Here is a 23153-nt window from a genome sequence, read left to right as displayed (position 1 = left end):
AGGGGTCAGGCCATCAACCCATCCAGCATTGTGTTTTGTCCCCCATTCTTGAAGAAGGCAGGCGCCTTTGTCATAGCTCACACAGTGGTGTTGAATGCCCAGAGAGTTAACACAACCGTGCCAAGAAACTGACGAGTTGGCGCAAGGTGGGGTTCGAACCCATGCGTCTAACATATAAAGGACATATTTGCGACATGGGTGGCTCTTAGCTTGGTCTTGTGAACCCCTTAGCTCTTGGCATCATCATGTGAACCACAAACAAAGGTGCACCTGAGCCGCTCTTCTGGGTGGCAGGCTAAAATCTCGGAGCTAAAACAGAGCATAGACTCCGCAAGAACACAATACCAGACGTGCTAAGGGTCTGACCCCAAACATCCTATCTTCAGTACAATCAAGAACCCCTATCCATCACAATCGAAGTTGAGAACTGAAGCTAAGCTAACCAATCATCTCCTACAGAGATCATAAGCCTTGGAACTCAGGCTCAGTTCATAAACATTAAGAATTCAATAGAATTTTTGTTTCAAACAGAAACTATCCCCCACGTGCATTCAAACTATTACTTTCCCAAACATTTTTTTTTTGGGGGGGAATCGTTTACAAACCTAACTAACAAGGATGTCCACCACTAGGTTACAAAGAACTCAACTCATTTTCTCTCTTATCAAATCAATTGCTTGTGCCACATATTTTATACTTCCGAGCCTTGCTTAGGTGGGATTTCCTCAAGAAAACTGTAACTATGGGGGTAAAAGAATATTTATAAATTACAAACGATAATGTACACTCAAAGATAATTACCCGTGACTCTACTTCTCAATGCCTTGCTGCAGATACTGTATTAGGTCATAGCCAGCAGTTGTCCACTTGTTGTAAGCATCGGTGCAGACATTTTTCATGAAATTGGCGGCCTCACGCTCGCTCATCTCAGGATGAAATCTCTTGCGAAGATTTCCAATGGGATCACCCCTGCTGAAACAAGGCAATCCACTGTCAAGCATAAGCAGCACAGTGTTGATGATCCCATTCATATGTCGGCGAGCGGCAAGGTATCCCTTCACACACAAGCTGCAAGCATTTGACAAAGAACAAACTCAACACGACTTGGACAATAAAGATAAAATGAAGGGTATGCAGATAAGATAGAAGTATAAAATCGAGCAAAGAAGAAATCACCTTACAAAGTTGTCCCAGGTTTCACTTTTCATAACTCCCGATGGATCTAGTAATTGAGTCATCTCATGGCTCAACTTGAAATGTGCACTCTCGAACCGCATATTTCCACCAGGTGATGTTTCCAAGATGAAACCAAAATCAATATGAACAAGCCTCCCGAAACTGCATTGGCATGCATATCACAGTGGTTGAGTTGTATTAAAAAAAAAAAAAAGTACAAAGTTTACCAAAAAATAAATGGCCGCATAAAATTAACAATTTAAATGTATATGATTGTATAAATAATAGATCTAGAAGAATATGTTAATTGTTCTCTTAAGATAAACTAAAAATTAGTATGATTTAAAAGAATAAAAGCCAAATTAGAGTTATGAAAAAATATAATTAAAAAATCATGTGCATCAAACCGGATTTAAAATCTAATTAATTCATATATGGCTATGTATTCCAGTCATTAGTTCAATACTTGCGTCTTTTTTAACTATTCCTAAGTGATTACCTCTTCGCAGGTTCAGGTTTTCTAAAAGCAAATCAACTGACAACATAGGGTTTGGTACTATGGCTGGTTTGTTTCTAATTCACTCCTATATGATTATGTGTTTATGACATCAGTGCAATAATTGTTCACAGTTTTTATTAACATAAGTATAATGATTTGTAAAAGATTAAGACCTAGCCGGTTTTTACAATCATCTATAATCATGTTTTGGAGTATAAATTATAAAATTTAACTATTCTACCGATCACTGGTCAAGGAACTAGCAGAGTCATACTCGTCAAAAAGAAGGTTGCCATTGTGTCGATCCTTCGGTTGAAGTAGAAGACTTGCTACAGCATACCCTGCACTGCTAATTATAAAGTTTCTGCGTGCAGCTTCGAAACCAGGAGAGCCAACAGGCCCAAAATCCTGTTGAAAAATCTCATACAAACCACCATCAGTTGTTTCACCCATCTGGCTTCTGCTTCGTGTATTAGGCACAACCTGCATCAAGGGGAAAAAATAAGAGAGGGAACTTATTAAGTGAAATATTCATTATAGTACCCTAGGAACGATTATCCTGTAACAAGACACATGCACAAGTAACTTCACTAATAAATCAAACCACATCGTCATATTTGATTGTATAGTACACATTGGGGGAGCAAGGTGAAAATAGCAGTGGTATTCCCTAAATTCACTAAACAAAACCTTCTTAGAAAGTCATTCTCTGTTGTGATGGTGAAAGACCTACGAGTTGGGACAGACAATTGCAAGAATGACAACAATAAGACAAAACAAAACCAAAAACAACTCAGCAGTGGGAGAATTATATTCCCTCAAAGGTCTTTTTCCTTGTAAATTTAGCTGTTATAGATTAGTTATGTCAAAAAGAATTACACAACAAAGGTTCCTTCACTAGTGTAACAGAATTAATGTAGATGCAAAACAAGAGCTTAACAGATTAGAAGATATGCTCACCTCAATTATACCTCTCTCTGGACCAGTTGGGAGAACACCATAGGGAAATAAATAGAGATTAAGTCCAACAGCTGCAAATATGTCTCTTAGAAGAGCTATCACTTGAAGAGCAAGAACATCTTGTCGACAATCATCTCCAACCTTGAATAAAAGTCAATTATAAAAAGATGGCAGCGCGGCTTTATGTAAGAAATCAAGATAATGCATTTTATCCAGCAAAACAAGAAAGCTAAACTCCTATAACATACTAAAATCCAGCGGAAAGATCAATTTTATAAAATCCAAAACTCCTATAACATACTAAAAAGGAAACCCCCTTTCAGAGCTGGTTGGTGCTCACAGTATCCCTTGTCTTTTGTAGGAGAAAAAAAGGGAGATGGCCCCATAATTGGTGCATAAATGTACAAACATGGGCAGCCAAGCAAATAAAGGGGGTTTTGAATTATCCCAAAATTATTGGTACAAGATAGAATTTTGAGCTTAAGTGTAAGCAATTCAACCCATAATGTGTCCTGTCCAATTCAAACACGAGTTTACCTTGAAAATGCAAGCCTGGGGCTTTATATCATTCTGGTCGCCATCCCGATCAACCACATTAAATGTGATCATAATAGGAACTTTTGCCGCCGATTGTAAGGGTATTCCACTATCAACCTGAATGCCCCTAACAAGCTTATTAGGAGCAGTTGGCAAATAAAGGTCATCACCTTGCACTTGAATTTTCTCCAACTCCCTAAACCAATAGCATGCCACTCAACCAATTTAATTGCCAGAAAGAAATCAGACATGACATAACTGTAATCATTAAGAAAGGGAAATACCTCCTGATGCCAGCCCGGCGTTCCTCCTTTGGAAGAGGAAATAGGACACCAGAAATGGATGTAACTTTGTCAAAGAACTCAAATTCTCTTCGAAATGCATCAAGGGCCTTGGGCGTGAAACCATCAATAATATGTTGTCGAACAATTGGTAACAGTTCTAGAAATGCACTATTCTGAAATAATAGAATGTATACAAGTCACTGATCAGAGAATGGAAGACTACAGTCGTATGCTTTACAGCTTCAAAAGTTCAACAAATTAATGGCATCAGAACAATCATGTTATGTTTAGCATTCAACATAAAATCCCATCAGAACATTCCCAGTCTGAGATGACCACTTGATAACAAGGAATTCTGTTGATATGATTGAGCAATGCTAATCCATGCCACACCCTTAAATCTTATTGGACCATTAATCAAATTCCAATCCAGCCCAATTATAAGTTTTCCACTACCCATCACCAATCAAAACCTTGCATTCACTAAGGTAAAATTGGATATGAAAGAAAACAAAATTGGAGAATTAATAAATTACAAAACTAGTTTTAAGAACAAAATGCATGATTTAACTTTTTATAAAAAACAGTTCGGTAGACTCTATAACTCAAATCATATAATTTTTAATTTTTGGCAAACGATAGAAGTGAAAGTACGGAATTGATGCTAAGTAGAGTCAATATGCCCTCACCAACAGTAAGCAAAAGGTACTTGACAAGGATAACCATTGACATTACCAACAAACATGTGATCTATTGGTAGAGTGCTAGACTCTTAATTCCAGTTACTAGAGTTCAATCTGAAGCAGCCTCAAATATGAACAAAAAAATAATTTGAGAGAACCACTGACATTATTCTTGTCCAAAGGAATGCAAGGTTTCCCTTTAGTCTAAAGATAGATTGCAATTTTACCATTCTGTACACGTGTCATCAACATTTTCATAACCTACTTTTTTCTCGTTGAGACAAATGCCCTCTTTTAGAGTCAATTACCAGTATGTATACAGAGAAGAGTTTTAGTTACCTCCTCACACTTCTCTGTAATTTTTCATTCATATTTTCCTTCTTAGTTATATAATACAGGTAGCTTATGACCTTAGATTGTGTCACCATTCAACCCCATTAGATATGCAGTCAGTCCCCTAGCCCAAAATCCGGACACTTTTAGGAACCAATGTACAGTCCTGCTTTCCAAATCAATAAGGCAAGTTTCCAATAAAAAGAGAACACCGAATACACAAACCTTTCCACTTGCATCTTTCCCAAGGTCACATGTCTCACCCTGCCATCACAAAGTAAGCACTCAGTACTTACATATAATCAAAAACTGATGTAATGAAAAGTGAAGATGATCATCTATTCCCCACAAAACCAATTGAAAAGGCATACTATCTACTCCAGGAAAAATATTTTTTTTTTTCACACCTGCAGGTGCCATATTAGAATATGTGAGAATAAGTCACTTCTTTGAGCTGCTCTAAGCAAATACCCTTCCACTAACCTCTGCAAAAAGGAAAAGTCATCAATGCAAAAATTAACATGTGTAAAAAACAATAGGAAGGTTGTATGAGCAATAAGATAATTTAGGTTTGCAATTCTGGCAATAAGGACAAGGAAAGATTATCCAACCTTTAACCCCGATGATCAAACACTTTGATGCATCTAACTGACTCAAGTTCCCAATCATTTGAAAACATAAATGGAAACCATACAGTGATAAAAATATTAAGGTCTTTTTGGTGGTTTTGGGAAGGAGGATGGAAAAATCAGATTAGTACCAAATAAATTTATACAAAATGCAGCAATAGAGGCAATGTTGATTATCACTTGGTATGAATGATGTCTCATGCCCAAATTCGTTTGAATAGCTCAGTACCTTGTGTCAAAATTTTGAGATAGAGCCTGAAAGCTCTCAGCCTAACCTAATAAGCATCAAGCCTACAAACTACCCTATGTGAGGTTAACTTTCTAGTATTGCACCTCAATGACAACAGAAAATATAGATAAATACCCATAATTCCAGTGATAACTCACCCCTTTATCGTATCGCAGAGCTTGCACAAGTTGTGGCATGAAGAAAGTTACACGTTCAGGAGGATAGGACTCCAAAACCCTTAGAACATAAGCCATTACACGTGGATGACCCTTGTATACGGGAGTAAGGAATTCAAGAGCTTGTGTAATTGAACAAGCAGCCCAATGAGGCAATTGTTGTAAAAGTACTGAATTTTCATCAACTGCCTTTGGTGTGACAAAATATGGCAATGCCTCAGGTATACAGCGGATATCCAGTATGTGTGACTGCATGAGAAATGCCAAAAAATCAAGAAGCAATCAACTAATATCATGCCATAATGGCACAATAAAACTATAACAATAGAAGTAGAAGATCAGAGAACAAATCAATGGATGTTTCTGAAATGCTCAGCCTTATAACCACAATGACAGTGGCAACCATCACCTTACCAGCTAAACAATTAATAGCCACACAGTAATTTACAAGTTTCATTTCTTTGCCGTTACAATGCAGCTACGTACTCTATAAGGCATACCTGGACTAGCTGAGTTATTTCAGCCTTCAGATGAGTGTTTGTTGGAAATCTTGAGGCTAACGAAAAGGCAATTCGAGGATCCACAGAGAAAGCAGTCCTGGCATATTCGATCCATTTGTCTGGGCTAATTTTGGGCCGCGAAGATGTGCCTTCCCTGAATATAAAGATAAATACAAAAAAAAAAAAATTAGTAAAGAAATTAATGCAACAAAAGGATCCAAAAAATTATTGTGAAACTAAATATCAACAGATATATTCCAATGAAAAATGAAAATACTTTGAAAGAGGTTGTGCCCAAACTTCAAGCCGATCAACCTCATGGTGGCACAGCATTAGAAGCAGCTGCTTTCGTTTTTCTCTTCCAACAATGTAGTTGTCCATCTGGCCCCATACAGGGTGATCATTCTGCAATTTTTTTACTAGCTTTAATATTCAATTGGCAACAGAACATACATACAATTCAGAGAGGGTGATATTGATCATTCTGCAAATATTCAAATAACTTTAGGATTTGTATGACAACAGAACACGCATATAATCCAGATAAATTTTCTGAGGTAGAAACATTTTAAAAACACAGGACTGAAAGATGACCATCTTACCGCCCCAACCAAAGAGTTCCCATTCTCAGTTGCACGCCCCTTGGAATCAGACTGCAGAGAATCTAGCCTCCCACTGGAGAGATAGTGAACAAAAAGAGAGACGGATTGAGCCTCACTCTGTGCAAAATTTATATTGTTTGTGTCATACCACTCAGGCTCATAGGAAAACCACCCCAAAGAGACCCTGCATGCACCAAAAACAGCTTAGAATACAATTGCAAAGGTATGCTGCAAAAGATAGAAGTTAATAACACACACGCAATTACACACACATATGATGAAGCCTGAGGCCAAAAGGCAGTTTTAAACCTTAAGAACCTTACCTCTCCTTACAAGGGGTACGACCAACAGACAAGCACTGATTGTTCAATACACTTAATTTAATAAAATCAATCTCATCCCTTAATACCAAAAGCCAAAGTCCTTGATGGGTTTGAAAACTCCATCATCAATTGTATTTCCTTCTATCTTGACATGCACCATTAGCAATTAATGTCCCAGAAATGGAACTCAAAAGCATGTGTAAATGGTCAGAAACTGAAGCCGTGTAAATCAATATAAGTGTCTTGCCCTGATGGCAAAACATATGCAACCATGGACCATGATTAACGTGTTTGAACTTTATCATTTAGCATATAGATATTTTAAATGGAAAAGGCAAAATGAAATGGAAAAATATGTGATCTTATAAAATGCCAAACTTATTGCAATATCCCAATTAGGAATCATGACAGTTGCCTAGTATACAGACATTATATTCCCATTTTGGCAATCAAAACTTCCATAGGCTATATATAGTAATCATCCTTTGAGTCTAATAACAAGTTCAGTAGCACATTCTTCAAATAAGCAGGGTAAATGGTATATATAATTATATGTACATATACATGTACATGTATATGTGTGTTTATTTGCATGTGCATTTGTGTTGAAACAGTGATTCTTAAGTTTTTTACTACAAAGGGGAAAAACATTTTTAGAATAATATGAAGAATGAGATTGCAGGGTCCTAGGAAACCAGGAAATAAAAGTCAATGAATTGTCCAAAAAGAAAACCAAAGCAAAAATAATCGAAAAGGCATAGCTTGAAAGTGAAAGAGAGTTAAGAAAGCAGGAGCCAAAAGTCAATTACTTGTCCAAAAAGAAATTTTAACAAAAGAATTAACAAGCTGTATATTGAAAGCGAAAAAAAAAAAAGAGTAAGTTGCAGTTACCGGTATATTCTATCTTCCAACAACTGAAGCCCAGCTCTGAAATTCTGCAAATTCCCTTGGGATTGGCAAGAGCAAAACTTAAGACCAAGAAGCATGAAAGTGAAGAAGGTGCCAGTGGCTGCCGGATGATGTGAAAAGTTCCAGAGACGTTTGGTTGTTCCTTGCAACATCCGACCAAGTAGCAAAAGTTGCTCAACACTATTGTGACGAACTACCTATTAACCAAACAATATAAAGAGATTACCATCAGAAAATGAGAATCCCATGTTGGAATGTACCTAAATATAGTCAGACCTCAGAACACAAGATAATAAATATTAAGTGCAAAAACATTTGGTGGTGAAAAAGAAACCCAACCACACATGCATATACGCTGACAAACACACAAATATTACTCCATTTATGTTCCAATGCAGTTCAGTGATAAACAAGAAGCAATAAACATAATGACATGAAATACACTTGCGTCAGAAAGCAAATACAAATTATCTGTTACCTCAAAGCGGTCAATAAAAAATCCCAACCACAACCTATGAGCAATTATTTGGTCAACAGGATTAGTATCAGGCAGTGCCTCTGGTTCCCCAGGGGCCAAGTGGGGCCTTAATTTTGCAGCAGGTCCTGAATATTTCACATCAGATGCAAAGAGACCTCGTTTTGTATCAATTGTCCATAACCATGCATCGACAAGTTCAGCAAGGACAAGAGACCCCCATTGCGGAGCAGCAGAAACCAGCCAACTCCAGATGAAGACACCAGTCTCCATAGCATCAGGGGTAGAAATATAAGCTGGACACCAGCAGAGAAGACGCAGAAGTTTTGCAAAGCCCTCCAAATTTGCTTTCCGGTCAGAATCCTGGCAAAGAATTGGAATGTTTTTAAAGGGTAAGAGTGGAATGGCACTAAAAATACTTTTCAGCACTAAGTCTACATATAATATATATATGTATATACATATATAAAATAGTGACAGATTTACCAGATTTGACAGAAGTAGAGCAGTAGCTTGAGAACAAGTTTCGCGGAATTGTGACTTGTCCACTTCTCCACCTTTCTCTGAAATATTGACAAATTGTTGAAGGAGACGCACGAACTTCGAAACCAACATCTCATTAAATGAATCATTCTCAGTTTCTGCCGGTTGAGAGAATGCTCCCGCAATCAACCTTTGGAGGCCACCGCCAAGACCTGTTTGTGGAGAATCAGATTGAAACCCACCAATGCTATTATACAACCTTCTCATGCCAGCAATTTCTCCAGCATAGTTACATTTTACTGTTGCACTAACAATACCAGTACTGAGGACCTCTAAAATGAAGGCTTCTGACAATTTTAAATTTGCTCCTGATGCTGCAGCAGCTGCAGCTATGACAGCAGGAATATTTGCAGTTCGTGTTCCAGCCCAACAATCACTTTTTCCTGTACCAATCCTTATCTCAGACAATAGAGATACCACATCAGTTTTATGCCGTGCCTGCTGCCATGTATTTGCTTTGCAGAGCTTTTCCTGTGGTATATATTTGGAACCAAAAACAACTTACTAAAAGATATATGAAAAAAGGAACAACTCTAGGTCATCTTGAGAATTGTTTTGATGGAGAGAGAAAAAGAAAGAACAGCCTTAATGTTTAAACAACTAAGAAACCACCAAAAGATTCATAACTGAAATTTGTTAAGCTAAATAATGAGTATGTGTGTCTCTATATATATGTAAGGGAAGTCAAATTTCTTTTGAAAAGGGGGGGACAAGGCATCCTAGTACTAAATGTCATTAGTCAAAAAAATAAAGTAGTAATTGTCAGAGATGTTTAAAATTCAATGCCCAATGGATATATTACATAATAATCATTTAGGATTCACATATTCAAGGAGGAGGGAGAATAATAAGCAAAAAAGCAAATAACATATACAGTCATCCAGTGAGCAACCTGGAGTAGACCCTGAGTAGTACATGGAGCATAAGACAGTGATATGACAATCCATTCCCGAACAACTTTTTGGTACAAAGAGCGAACAGCGGCTTCCCAAGCAGGATCATTGACAACAGTAGGTGTGTCATTTTGAACAGTAAAAAGCAGAGAATCAAGACAAGATGAATTCCATAAAACCTGCACATATTTAGCCCATTTGTCTCAAGCATGTTAATCCAATCATGGATACTGGGAAAGCAAAATGTAGAATAACTGCAAGGCAAGAAGAACATCACTAATATAACTTCACCTGAGGAAATCTATCTCTAAGCTGAACCAAAAGGTTCGCAGCAATATCACGAATGCGCTCTTCCCTCTGTGACATACTATTTATTAGAAAACAAGCATGCGCAAAAAGGGTAGATTCTCTAAGGACAGCTTCATTGCCTGTTTCAGTTATTCGGTCTTCCTGAAAGCATATGAAGAAATTGTGAGGTTCATATAGTATGATTAAGTGCGCATGCACAAATCAGAAAAACACAGAAAGAAAGTGTATAAAAGAACAGGACAAGAAACCAATATTGTACTGGTAGCAAAAGACACGATGCCCTTGTACTGTTTGGTAATGTCATCCAAGAGAATGTAACTTAATTGGAAGAAGGGATTAAGTTAAAGACAAATTTATTTACCATTGTCGTTAAGAATGTTGCACTTATTTTAAAATTTACAGGAGAAAGAAAAGTAACAGAGTACTTGTGCATAAACTAATCAGATGATTGAGCACAAAAACAAATAGTTTCCCAGACAGCACTATAAAGGACGTCAAGGGATAACATATTTTTGAACAATCTATTTTTGGAGCACAAGAAACTTAACTACCCAAGAAGAATCATCCCATCTTCAGCACTTAAGAAAAAGGGAGCTTATTAGTAAAATAAAACAACAATATCATAAGTATAAAAAAAAAAAAAAGAAGAAGGTAAAATGGTTGTAGAAATCCAAATCCCAGAGACAGGTGCCTCATACTACAGCCACAGTTTATGGCACATGCTGATCTTCTCAATGTACTTCTCCTAAAAAATATCATGTGCAGAACAATCTGTATATATTTGGGCCCTTTAAATATATCAGCATTCAAAGTGATTATTTAATTTATTTGAGGCTGACAAGAAATTAAATAAAAAGTGGAAAAGAAACAAGGAACTTATATATGATAGATGCATAACTGATTCTCTTATGCTTTTGGGCCCTGATGCTATCTTGTATATGACTCTTCACTAAGTGTCTTTTTCATATGTCTAACTGAAAAGGTAAAGTAAGCCAGTGAAATGAAGTGTAAAATATTTTTAGAATGAGACAGTTCACTAGATTGAACATCCAACTTGTTAAGGAACTAGTGCTCAATAAAGTAGAAGTCCATTGATTATAAGATTATTAATTATAATTTTAACAACAAAGATGCGTAGATGCATGCCTCATAAAATCTCCTAATAAGAAGATCGTATTCAAACTGACAAGTACAACAAAAAAGAATAAAATAATACTCCAAAAACTTCAAGTTAATTGAAGACATACAAGCCATGACACTGCTGTTTCAAATGCCCTGTGCACAATTGCTGTCAAACATTGCAAGACAGCAGGCATAAGATTTGGAGTTTTCAAGTACTCGAAGACACAACTGAAGGCACTTCTTGAAGCGGTCAAACTTGTGCTACCATTAAGGATGCCACCATTACTGCTGAACCGTATTATCTCCAGGAAAGCCACAGCAAGAAGGTATGTTGCCTTTACACCTGAAAATTAAAAAAGCAAAAAGAGACATTGATCAAAGGAGCCTCCTAGGAGCCGACATTTGAGTGAAGCAGTGGTTATAGCTCCCGTTAGTCACCTAGATGACATGGGTTCAAACCCTGTAATCCCCCATTCCCCATCCCCAATATTGTATTTTATCAACAAAAGAAAGAGCCTCCTAGGAAAGAAAACCCAAATAAATAAATAAATAATGGTATAGACAGCAGCAGATGATAAGTTCCACTAAATAACAAGCTATTATAACACAAGGAATTATTAATATGGAGAACAGAGTTATATCCACCGTAAAAGTGCATTAACTTCACCAGACCTGAAATTGTGCTCATTGCTCCAACATCAACTCGCCCACCTAAAGCAGCAGAAAGAGCTGTTCTGTGGATAACAGCAGCTTTCTCATTGCCACTCCCTTGACGACTTCCAGGGTTGTGAAGGGCATTTAGTTCCAACTCATCTTCAAGCCACTTCACTGAGCTAACAACCTGCAAAGAAACACAAACTTAGATATAATTTGTGCGCATGGGTATGCAGTTCTATTTTCAGAAGCAAAAAAAACTCAAACTGAGTTGATACAAGCACAATCCAAAAAAATATACACATTGCTCCAAAGACGTAGAAGGTTGAAAAAGCCTTTAAGAGACATTGCACTATGAGTCAGCCCAACATAAAAAGTTTCTAATGTTCAACATATTATTAATCAACTCAACTACTAAGTGTAGGCACCTGATTAAGACCATTTCAACTAGACAATTAGAACTTTATTAATGTGTTAATGTCAAACTTATTTGTGTATAAACAAGTACATCAAAAACATAAGAAAAAGTGTCAAATACAACTATTAAATATAAATCAGCCTGATAAAGGTTACTAGCAAGACAGCAGACTAAAGAAAAAGCTAATGATTTCTCAAATAAGCTACTCATTTGTCAGAGGAAATAATGTCAGCGCTCACGGAAGAATTCTTGAAGATGTACTTACAAGGGGAGGAGTCCCTTGAGCAATACGCTGGACAGCAGCAAACCAAAGTTCATTCCACATATATGGTCCACCCACTGCTTGAAGGGCAATGGTACCCATGCTTCCCACACTGTTCAATGTAGAGGAAACTGGTTTTGCAGGTGTTGGAGTCTTCTGTATAGGAGGTGCCAGTCCAAAAAGAGCAATATAGAACCACAAGTTGCGAAATAACTTCAGCATTGAAGGTTCCACATTTAGCGTAGGATCAAAATCAGAACATATTTCAGCAACAGCAGGAAGTAGGGGCCCCAGAAAATCAGCTCCACTCCTGCAAAATTTGAAATACCGAGCATAAAATATCTAAAGCATGCACAACAAGGTGGATAAAAAAAGTTGTAGAAAGTAAGCCTTACGACACAGAACCAGCAGAACACAATGTTTGAAATATATTAAACAAGAAAAATATATTGCTATTCAGAAAATATCTACCTTCCACTTTTTGACTCAGCAGCCAAACCTACATCAGAACACAAAGATAACAGGCGAAGGCGATAGTCTGAACGCAATTTAGCACTCTTTAGACCAGAAGCAATCAAAAGAAATCCTGCAGGAAGAGTCTAGAATGTGATTGAATCAGTGAGTATCTAATCAAGAAGAAAAACTCCCAGACAACTAAATAGTAACGTATATCTCACAAATAATGCATACCTCAACACGTTCTGTAGTGGCCTCTGGGGCCAATGTTTTGCTTTCAGCAGACCCTACACTTGATAGTTTACTCAGGTAACTCCTTGTCATTAGAACAACTGTCTCCCGATATGACTTCTCAAAACCTAAACTTGCCATGCGAGAAACAGCATCAAGAAGCTGCAGCAAATTGAGAGTACAGGTCAAAGCCGAGAAAACATGCCAACAATATTCAAAGAAGCATGATTATTACGTCAACTCTTCAAGTTACTCGCATATGTAGATAGTGGGGAAAAAGTTTTCAAATCTATGATTAGAAAATACATACTCGAAGCCGTAGTAAACTAGGAGTCATAGCATCACCCTCTTCTAAGCTTTCAATAAAAAGCGGAAGTATCATGTCCACCACATCAGGCTTGCTGATAGCAACATTTAAATCAGCCAACAGACGTATTACATTAAGCTGTACGGCTGGAACTACTTGTTTCTCTTTATCAACCTGCAATTCAAATTGCCCATGTAGGCATTGCAAGATATCAAAACTAAATGGAGTTTATAGTTATCACTTGTTGGTTAATACAAGCATAGATATAGGCAACATAACCACCACCTAGAGAGAGAGAGAGAGAGAGCAGCCTCTATACATGAAAATACAGAATATCCAAGCTAAAGGAAATGACAGAAAAAGAAAAAAAAAAAAAGAATTTTAATCTAAATTGATAAAAGAGATTGTATAACAACACAACCGGAGAAGATATGGTAATATAAAGCTAATATTATACACAGACCTGCTCCTCATAATCATTTCTCTCACGAATGCTGGTTGCTAATCCCATGATAAATGTATCCATTGGAGCCCGGTCTTTCGCCCAGCCAGATTCTATAATCTCACAACATGTCTTAAGAACACTCTCAAACATGGCTCCTTGGCTGTTGCCCCAAGTATCAGCCTGTTGTAATCTTGTTGTAAGAAACATAAAAGAAGAAAAGAAAATACATATATAAACCTATAAGACCATTTTAGAGATTCTGAACCCAAATCCCAACTATAAAACAAACCTGCATACATGCAGCCAGTACAAGGGGTTTAAGGCGAATGAGCAAAATACGCAGAGGCTGCCCTCCCCTAGGGACAGCAATTTGTACAATCCCAGAAAGCAAGGTACTGAAAAGCTCCTCACAAACTCTCAACTTTCGCCATACAGAGATTATACATGCTTCAGCAGCATCTATCAACAACGCAAGAGTCTCAAGAACCAATTTCTTAGAGGTCTTAGCATCTGCCTCAAGAGATAGAAGACTTCTAATTTGCATCCTAACAGCAGCTTGATATACCGAAAGTTTCGCATTTACTCTGGATTTTAAAAGTGGCCCCTGTTCAGTCCAATCACGCTTCCTTATCTGCAAACCAAGTCAAAATAAAAAGTACGTCCATCTCATTTTTCCTTACTAAGTGCTCATATAAATTTGAAAGACCAACTTAATACACAAATTTATTGCGAGCGCAAGTTATCTCCCATCTCTTTTTTAACCATTTCTTGTATAGTGTTCATTTCATAACTTTCCCTAAAAATTCATCATTCAGTTGCCCAAAAAGGAGAAATAAAATGCCACGAGATATTTGTTGGCATTTACCTTTAGAAATGCAGACATAGACTGAAGCTGCTTCTTAGCAATAAATCTCACTTGCTCCAAAAGCTTTTGATCAATACTTACTTTGTGCAAAATATGAGCAATCAATTTAAAAGCAATTTCTAGTTTCTCCATACTCTCCACAGGCTCCTCCTCGAAGGAGGCAACTTGTTGCCTAAACATAGCCCCACCACCATTTGTCATCAAAGACCCTCTGGATGAGTCGTTGGCCGGGCTTGAAATCTCAATGCCTTGAAAATGCTTGGCGCTCAAAGGTGAACTTTGAGAAGACGATGTCTCCGAGCTTCCTGGAATTAGCTCCCTCGGTGATTCCGGAACTGATATAGCCAACTGCTCGACAAGGTAATTTATCAAATTATCAGCATCTGACGGTAAAATTGGAGGGAAATTCTGCGATAAAGCCAACAAGAAAGCCCTAGAAATTGCCGAATCATTGCTGCTTGTATCGTGATTATTAACCGCAGCCATAACTACCTCCCCAACCAACCCTGCGATCTCGAAACCGAAATCAGGAGACGAATCGGCAGATTCAGACACGTATTTCAAGAAATCGACGAAGAAGGAAGCAATTGAGTCGTTGTTGTACGACTGCGGCCAAAAGGAACGGTGAAACGAAGTCGGAATTGCCCGAATAAACTCTAATATCACCAATTTAGGGCGGTTGTCAGTAGAATGGGGGCACTTAGAGAGCAATCGTGCGACGACGAGCACCGCATTGAGCTGTGACCTCGAAACTCTAGGCGATCCGCCCAGTAACAACTCCGACTGTGGACACCTCCCGCAAATCCAGGCAATTTTATCGCTAAATTTCTCCGGATTATTCGCTATAATGTCGCACAGTTCGATCATCGACTCCATCTCCGATCACCAAAATTCTGACTGAAAAAATCCGATCAAAATCAACTCTCGCCACCAGATTTCGTCACTAAAAAGATCGCATAACTGAATGAGAAAAAATAAAAAGAAATTAGGGTTTCAGATTTCTCATATATCTTCTTCTATATGAAGAAGCAGCTTCGTAACGTCGCTGTTAGTTCAGTTATGTACTTGTCGCCGTTGTTACCATTGTCGCCTCTTTTTATTTCCTCTCTCTTTCTCTGCTTTTCATGTACTCTTCTTTTTCTTTTCTTTTTTTCCTCTTATTATGTGTTTATAATGAATTTAACTTCTGCTATTAGTCCTTTACTTTTTTTTAAGTTGTAGATTTAGTCCCATACTTTAATTTGGTACTTTTAGTCATTGTAGTTTTCAGTTTTCAAATTTTTAATTTTCATCCATATAACTGTTAAATTCATTAACTTAAATTATATTTTTAATTTATTATTTTCACATATTACTCACTAAAAATTCAGTTAATGGACTAATAAATATCAATTGCATCAATAATAAAATTTAAAATTTTAAAAAGTAAAAGGACTTCAAATGATCCAATAATAATCGAGCTGAGCCTAAATATTACTGAGCTCGAGGTAGAGCTTGACTCAAAATTGGGAGCTCAATACTCGGCTCAAGCTCAATAGAACATTTATTTTTAAGTGTGAGCTCGGCTTGAGATATAATTGAACTACTCAAGCTCGATTAAGCTCATTTACTAATTTTTGTACTCAAACTCAACTCAATAATTAAGCTTAGGGTTTTCACCAAAAAATAATAATAATAATAATTAAGCTTAGGTTAATAATATATATTAAAGGTCATAACATAATTTAATAATATAAACACATAAAAAGCTCGATAAGTCTCGTGAATCATTCAAGTCAAGTATTACTAACCTTGAATTCGGCTCGATCAGTAGCTTGAGCTCAACTTGATAACTAACGAATCTAGTTCAATTTTTTTTCGAGGCGAATGTTAGTAACTTACGAGCACTAGTGTCTCATTTACACCCCTATATGTGACTAATAATTGAATATAACCAAATGTGTTTAAATGGTATTGTTTGGGTCATGACTAAAATTTAAAATTCTGAAAAGCATAGAGACTAAATTTGGCCAATTCAAAAAGTGTAGGGACTAAAATTGATCGAAATAAATATAGAGACTAAATTAGTAACTTTTACAAAGTAAAGGGACTAATACAAAAAATATAACATTTCATTTCTATTTTAATATTTAAAGCCGAATTTTGTTTCGCCTACCCCTCGAGCTTCTCGGATTCTTTTTTGTTCTTTAATTTGTCTTAACTGGCAGGCTGGCACAGGTGTATTAATTATTAAATTTAATTTCGTATATTTCGCATAGATAGATCTGATCCGCCACCTCACTCTTTTAGAATATCATCATGAATTAAACACAATATTTTCTACCAAAAATATATAATATTAGTTCAATTAAAATATCCATTTCTTTAAGGTTTAATATATTTTTTGGTATTCGAGTTTGACACTTTTTTAATATAGTATTTGTATTATTATTTTTATCCAACTCGATACATGCATTTGATAAAACTTATATATTTTGGTATTCAAAAATGTCGATGTTAACTTTTTAGTATCCAATTCGAGTTTTAAGGTTGATTTGATAAAAGTCGTTATTTTTTCCATATCACTCGCCACATCAGCAGTTAACAGTTATCAAGGGCTTCAACAGCAAAATGAATTTAAGGGGCTCAATTGGGTATAAATCATGGTTCAAATGGATCAATTGGATGTACTTTTCGACAAGGGACTTGATTAATTTTAAAATTATTTTTAGGGGGCTTAATTGATGTTTTCGCCCTTTTCTTTACTAGTAATGAATATTTGAATTTTACATTAAAATTAGCATAATATCTCTAAATTTTATTGAAAATTGTTTTTCTAAATAAAATTATTTCTACTTATGAAAATAAAAAACAAAATTATGATAAATATACATAGTATTAATTCAAATGTAAAACTAAAACTATTAAAAAGTAGTCTTGGATAAAGTTGGTGAAATTGAAGTGCAAATGTTAACTTTCTTGATCGACATTCACGTGGTAGTCTATGTGTATATCAATTATTATATTAACAATAAATTAATTTTAAAATTTTTAAAATATATTTCAAATAATTTTAAAATTTTAATTTTAAAAATAATTAATTGTTTACGTAACAATCCACTTTGATTGTACGTCAACAAAATTAATAAATAATAATATTATTTTTATCTATTTTAAGATAATTTGACAAGCAATATAAATTTAATGGTTAAAAAGATAAGAAATTAAATAAATGACTAAATTGTAGGAAAAAGATTGAAGTAAAAGGTGAAGAATAAGCAATAATGGGCCAAAATGATGAAAAGAAAGTGTAAAATTGTTATAAACTCTAAGACAGGCAACATATTTTAAATTGGTTCTCAAATTTCTAGTTATTCTAATTACATCTTTAAACTATTGAGATTATATAAATTATGTCCTATTACTAAAATTGTTAACTAAACCATCAAATAATACATTAAATAATATGATATAGTTACATCAAACACCTCCAAATTATGAACTACATTTTAAATTAGTCCCCAAACTTTAAAAACTTCAAAACCAAAAATTTTACTATAATCATTTCTCTTTAAATTTTTAATTTTAAATTATGCCACATAAAATCGGCGTGTCATTTAACGATTAAATTAACAATTTTGCTAATTTAAATGACCTAACTAATATAACCTCCATATTTTTAGATGTAATTAGACTATTTTAAAACTTGAAAAACAATTTAAAATGAAAGTCATGGTTTTAAGGATGAATAGTGCAATTAACTCTTTATTTTTATTTAAATCGCATTTATATTCAACAACTTTATCAACCCAATTGATACTAATGATAATGAATTTTGTGCCCAAAGTATTATTTATTTAGGGTATGTTTGGATGGTACAAAGTAGTCGGATGAAATAAAATAATAATTACGTTAGCTTATAATTATAGAAATTTTTATTTTTAGACATTAGTAAAATATAATTATGTTGTAATTTTCAATGTTATGTTTGATAGTAAAAATTGTAATTATATAATTAAATAATTTTAAATTCTAAAAGGATATTAGTCATTATAAAAATCATCAATAACACTTCAGGAAAAAAATCTAAATAAGGAACAAAACCTAAAATCAAGCTATCATATGTAATACATTAGTCTTAAAAAGTATTTGACAATACAATTACTAATAATAAAATTAATTAATAATTTCACTTTGAAAATCATTATTCATTTAAGCCCATTCTATTAATGAGCGTATTAAAAAAGGGATAATGTAACTTTTGGCCCCTGAACTTAACAACTAGGTTCATTTTGGTACATGTACTTTTTTTTTGTTCACTTTAGAACTTGAACTTGACAACTAGGTCCATTATGATACCTGAACTTGAAAATTCTAAATGTTTAATAATGTCGCACTTTGAGATTGTGTTACATCATCACTTTAAAAAAAAAAGATGATGATGTGGTACAATCTCAATGTGTTTTATATTAAATGTTTTTAATAACTAAACGATGATTGAATAAGTTAGATCACCAATTCTCGATTCATTAGTTCGACCGTTCGACCAACAATAATTAAATAAATAATTAAAATTTTATAAAATCTAAAATCCAAATAAATCTGATTTTATTTTTATTTTTACATTTTTAGATTTTTATGATTTTATCGCTATATAATTTCATATTTATTGAGCTATTTTCATTTAACATTAAATATATACTCATTGTTATCATCAATTAATTATTAACCAAATATAAATAATTAATAATAAAACTATATAATTTAGTTAATTTAGTATAAATAAACTATAATTTAGTTAATTATCTAGTAAGTGAAAATGTATAGAAAATTATTTTACTGTCAATAAAATTTTCAATTATTTAATTATTTAAATGAGATTAATAAATTAATATATAATTACATTTAAAAATATAATATATACCCTAAAATTTAAAATATAATCATTATTGTATAAAAATCAACTTTTAAAACTTGAATATTGTATGAACGTGTTTAGATTTAAGTGTAATTGTTTATAATTACTCACATAATTACTCTAATTCTTACCCTCATTTTGATATTTGAAGAGTGTTAGTGGAACGTTTCGATTACACCCAATTCAGTGAGACCTATTAATTATAGTGGTTACTCAAACAGGTCACATTTATATAATTATAGTCAAAATATCCAATTATAATATGGCTTTTTAAATACGTTCTTAAAGAACTTTTCTCTCATTTAAAATCTAATCCAGAGTTAACTCTAAATTTAATCAGAATTCAACATGAATACTAAATACTAGAATAGATTATATAGATATCTACACTATTTTTTTTATAAGTCCTTAACTGAGTTAGTGTGACCTTTCAAGCAAGTCCCAATTTAATTGGGAATTTACCAAAAACTCATTATTGTTTCAAAGTAACAAATATTACTAAGATAGTTTTTTCTCTTTTACATTTTATATAAACCTTATAAAAGGCTAAAGGGGTATATAAGCCCCTGAACTTTGGCAAAAAAAATTAATTAAGCCCTTCTACGAAAAGCAAACTCATTTAAGCGTTCAAACTCTCAAATTGCATCAATTAAGTCCCTTGACCAATGTTTTCCGTCTTTGACCATTACAACGCTGATGTGGCAACGCCACACCAACTGCCATGTAAGTAAAAAAGGTTCAATTTAAAAAATATATTTAAAAATGTTTACTGTAATGAACTTGAACATTGTTTACTGTAATGAACTTGAACATTCATTCATTCAAACTTTTTTTAAATTATAGAAAATATTTTTTAAGATTTTAGATTTTTATTTTTTTATAAATTTGTAAAACATTATCAATATAAATATTAAATAATTTTCAAAAAATAATAATAACCATTTAAAAGTTAAGTCTAGAATGAATCTAGACATGAAACGTCACGTTGCACTATTAACGGCCACATTAGCGTTGTAATGATCAAAGACGAAAAACTTTGGTTAAAGAGCTTAATTTACGCAATTTAAGAATTTGAGGGTTTAATTGAATGTGTTTTTCATGAAGGGGCTTAATTGATATTTTGACCAAAGGGACTTATATATATACCTCTTTAGCCTTTATAAGATTGCACACACATGATGAGTTTTACATAAAAACATCATAATCTTCAAAGTTTCAACTTTAACATTTCAATCAAAATTAATTTATTTCTTTTATCAATATTTTATAAATATAATTGTTAGATAATTTTTTCCACTTCAATATATATATACTGTAAAGCAAAATCGGATCCATGGTCGAATCGATTAGGCCATCAGTTCATTGATTCAACTAGTTCAATTCGTCTGTCCATTTCAATTAAATATATCATTACAAAGTTCAATAATATTAAAAAAAAAATCAGTTTAATCACCCAGTTCAATGTTGTTTTGTCCAATTCAACTGATCAATACTGATTCTTAAGTCAACTAATCAATAACATTTTCCGGACTAATATTCTATATTTCGATCAATTCTTAATCCAATCAATTTGACGAACCAATATAATTCTATTCAAAACTAATTCCACCAACTTTTAGTTTCCAATTTGCTGTAAACTATTATTTATATGATTAACATATAAAGGAAAATCTTTCGAAAAGAGTGATTAAAATGTGATAAAAACATATTATTATATGAAAAAAATGAAATATTTGTAAATATATAAAATTAAATATAAACAAAATATATAATTAACATAATAAAAGTACAGGAATTAAGGCAACAAAATCGAGTTTGTACTTCTATCTCCAAAAACACTTCCAAATATCTACTTAAAGGTGTAACTCAATCGAGTTGGAATTCTAATTAAAATTCAAGACTTAAATAAATAAAATTCCTTTAACTTACTTGAACTCACTTTATTATTCACTTATTTAGTTAAAAAGAAATTAACTTCATGATTATCACTTTTTAACTTATTTATTTGCGTGTGAGTTACTTAAAGTTGTAATTGAAATTTTTAACATTAATTTAGACTAAAAACACATATTAAAAAATTTAAAAGTTGGATTAGATTTGAGAATATTCATGCCAATAATGAAAATACGAGGATATTTTATAGACTCAACTTAACATTAAATTAACTGAATTTAAGAGTTTTTTTTAATTTATGTCTCGTTTACCTCTTAATGCCAAGTATTGACCCATTAAAATATCACAATGTTTATGACATTTGCATAAAACATAAACACATACATAATTATAAACATACGATTTTTTTAGGGTTTTCCAATGTGATTAATACTATACATGCGTTTGTAAATCCATTAAAATAATAGATATTAGCCATGAGTTTTAAAACCGTTACATACCTAAAATAAGGATTGAATCCTTAACCATTAGAATCAACTCTGTGATTAAAGATATATACCATCCTTTAAATATATATATTTAAACATAGAATACAACATTCAATGCTGAATAGTATGAGTAATATAGATATTAATTAACATGATAAAGAAAGAACAACCAATCTTCTTATATATGATTTGAACAAATATTACTTTCTATATTTGAGTTTTTGCATTGGAGAATTTAAGAAAACAAAGATGGTTAACCCTCCACAAAATAAAAATCTAAAATTTGGTACTGTTTTCTGCTCCTTTCTCATTCAACCAAATTCCCTTGCAGCTGGTTCAAAGCATATGTCTCCTTCATCCAAAAATAAACCTATGAATAAAAAAACCTCAACTAGATAGTTTATGTTAGTCAAAATTTACATTTTCCATTAATGTTAAAACATAACCAGGAGACTATAATCTTCTATATATAAGAAAAACTTTATACTCTTGTCGGTGTATATACATATAATATAGCACATGCTCTTCGAATCTAGATAGCGTCATGCTTCATTGAGCATTACTTATGAACCAAACTGATATAGACATATATCGGACACCCTCTCCAAGTATACATACGATATTCAACATTCTCTTCGAATCAGGATAACATAGATAATAGAAGTACTACATTATTAAAGTTTCATCCTTTCATATTGCAGGCAAGTATGAAGATAAGGGTGCAAGTAGTGGCTTTGAAGATTTGTTATTTGACCTCTTAAATGAAATTACATTTTAATATAATGAGAAAATTGTACTTTTATCTCCTAATAATTTATGATTCATTTATGGACTTAACCAAACTATTAAAGGAAACAAGCTGAAAACAATATATTTAAAGGCAAAATAATATTTTTATCAAACACTTGTCTTGCTATATATATGTACCCCCATTCATGGAACAAGAAAATGTTGCCAATAATATAGTTTATGCATTAACGACATAATCAACGTAAAATCATCAACATAGTAGCTTGATATACGTACCAAGTTGCAATCCTCCATGGGAAGCGGTT

At 33.7% G+C, this 23153-nt stretch overlaps 1 protein-coding gene across 1 annotated transcript; it reads right to left on the bottom strand.

Moving 5' to 3' along the window:
- Positions 1 to 488: 488 nt before the first annotated feature.
- On the bottom strand, positions 489 to 16007 carry LOC108460211 (phosphatidylinositol 4-kinase alpha 1-like). Its single transcript, XM_053026560.1, has 26 exons — positions 14821 to 16007; positions 14245 to 14586; positions 13974 to 14135; positions 13514 to 13684; positions 13207 to 13365; positions 12988 to 13115; positions 12520 to 12826; positions 11855 to 12023; positions 11308 to 11525; positions 10043 to 10201; positions 9751 to 9930; positions 8802 to 9329; positions 8319 to 8678; positions 7823 to 8037; positions 6609 to 6792; positions 6284 to 6411; positions 6007 to 6160; positions 5489 to 5755; positions 4880 to 4957; positions 4698 to 4736; positions 3457 to 3629; positions 3173 to 3368; positions 2636 to 2776; positions 1950 to 2158; positions 1177 to 1338; positions 489 to 1068 (listed from the first exon to the last, which is right to left on the bottom strand). The coding sequence occupies exons 1-26, from the start codon at positions 15694 to 15696 to the stop codon at positions 810 to 812; spliced, it is 5964 nt and encodes a 1987-aa protein (XP_052882520.1). The 5' UTR covers positions 15697 to 16007; the 3' UTR covers positions 489 to 809.
- Between the last annotated feature and the right edge of the window lie 7146 nt (positions 16008 to 23153).

The sequence above is a fragment of the Gossypium arboreum genome, chromosome 4 (genome assembly GCF_025698485.1).
Source record: "Gossypium arboreum isolate Shixiya-1 chromosome 4, ASM2569848v2, whole genome shotgun sequence".
In the NCBI taxonomy this organism is placed as follows: Eukaryota; Viridiplantae; Streptophyta; class Magnoliopsida; order Malvales; family Malvaceae; genus Gossypium; species Gossypium arboreum.
This window is presented reverse-complemented; position numbering and strand designations above follow the sequence as displayed.

What these genes read in the sequence shown, in the direction of transcription:
- LOC108460211 (XM_053026560.1), bottom strand. Translation starts at nt 15,696, where the DNA reads ATGGAGTCGATGATCGAACTGTGCGACATTATAGCGAATAATCCGGAG. An exon ending in CTACTCAGGGTCTACTCCAG is followed by an intron (nt 9,330 to 9,750) that starts GTTGCTCACTGG and finishes TATATACCACAG; the next exon opens with GAAAAGCTCTGCAAAGCAAA. An exon ending in CTCTGCGATACGATAAAGGG is followed by an intron (nt 4,958 to 5,488) that starts GTGAGTTATCAC and finishes TCCTTTTTGCAG; the next exon opens with AGGTTAGTGGAAGGGTATTT.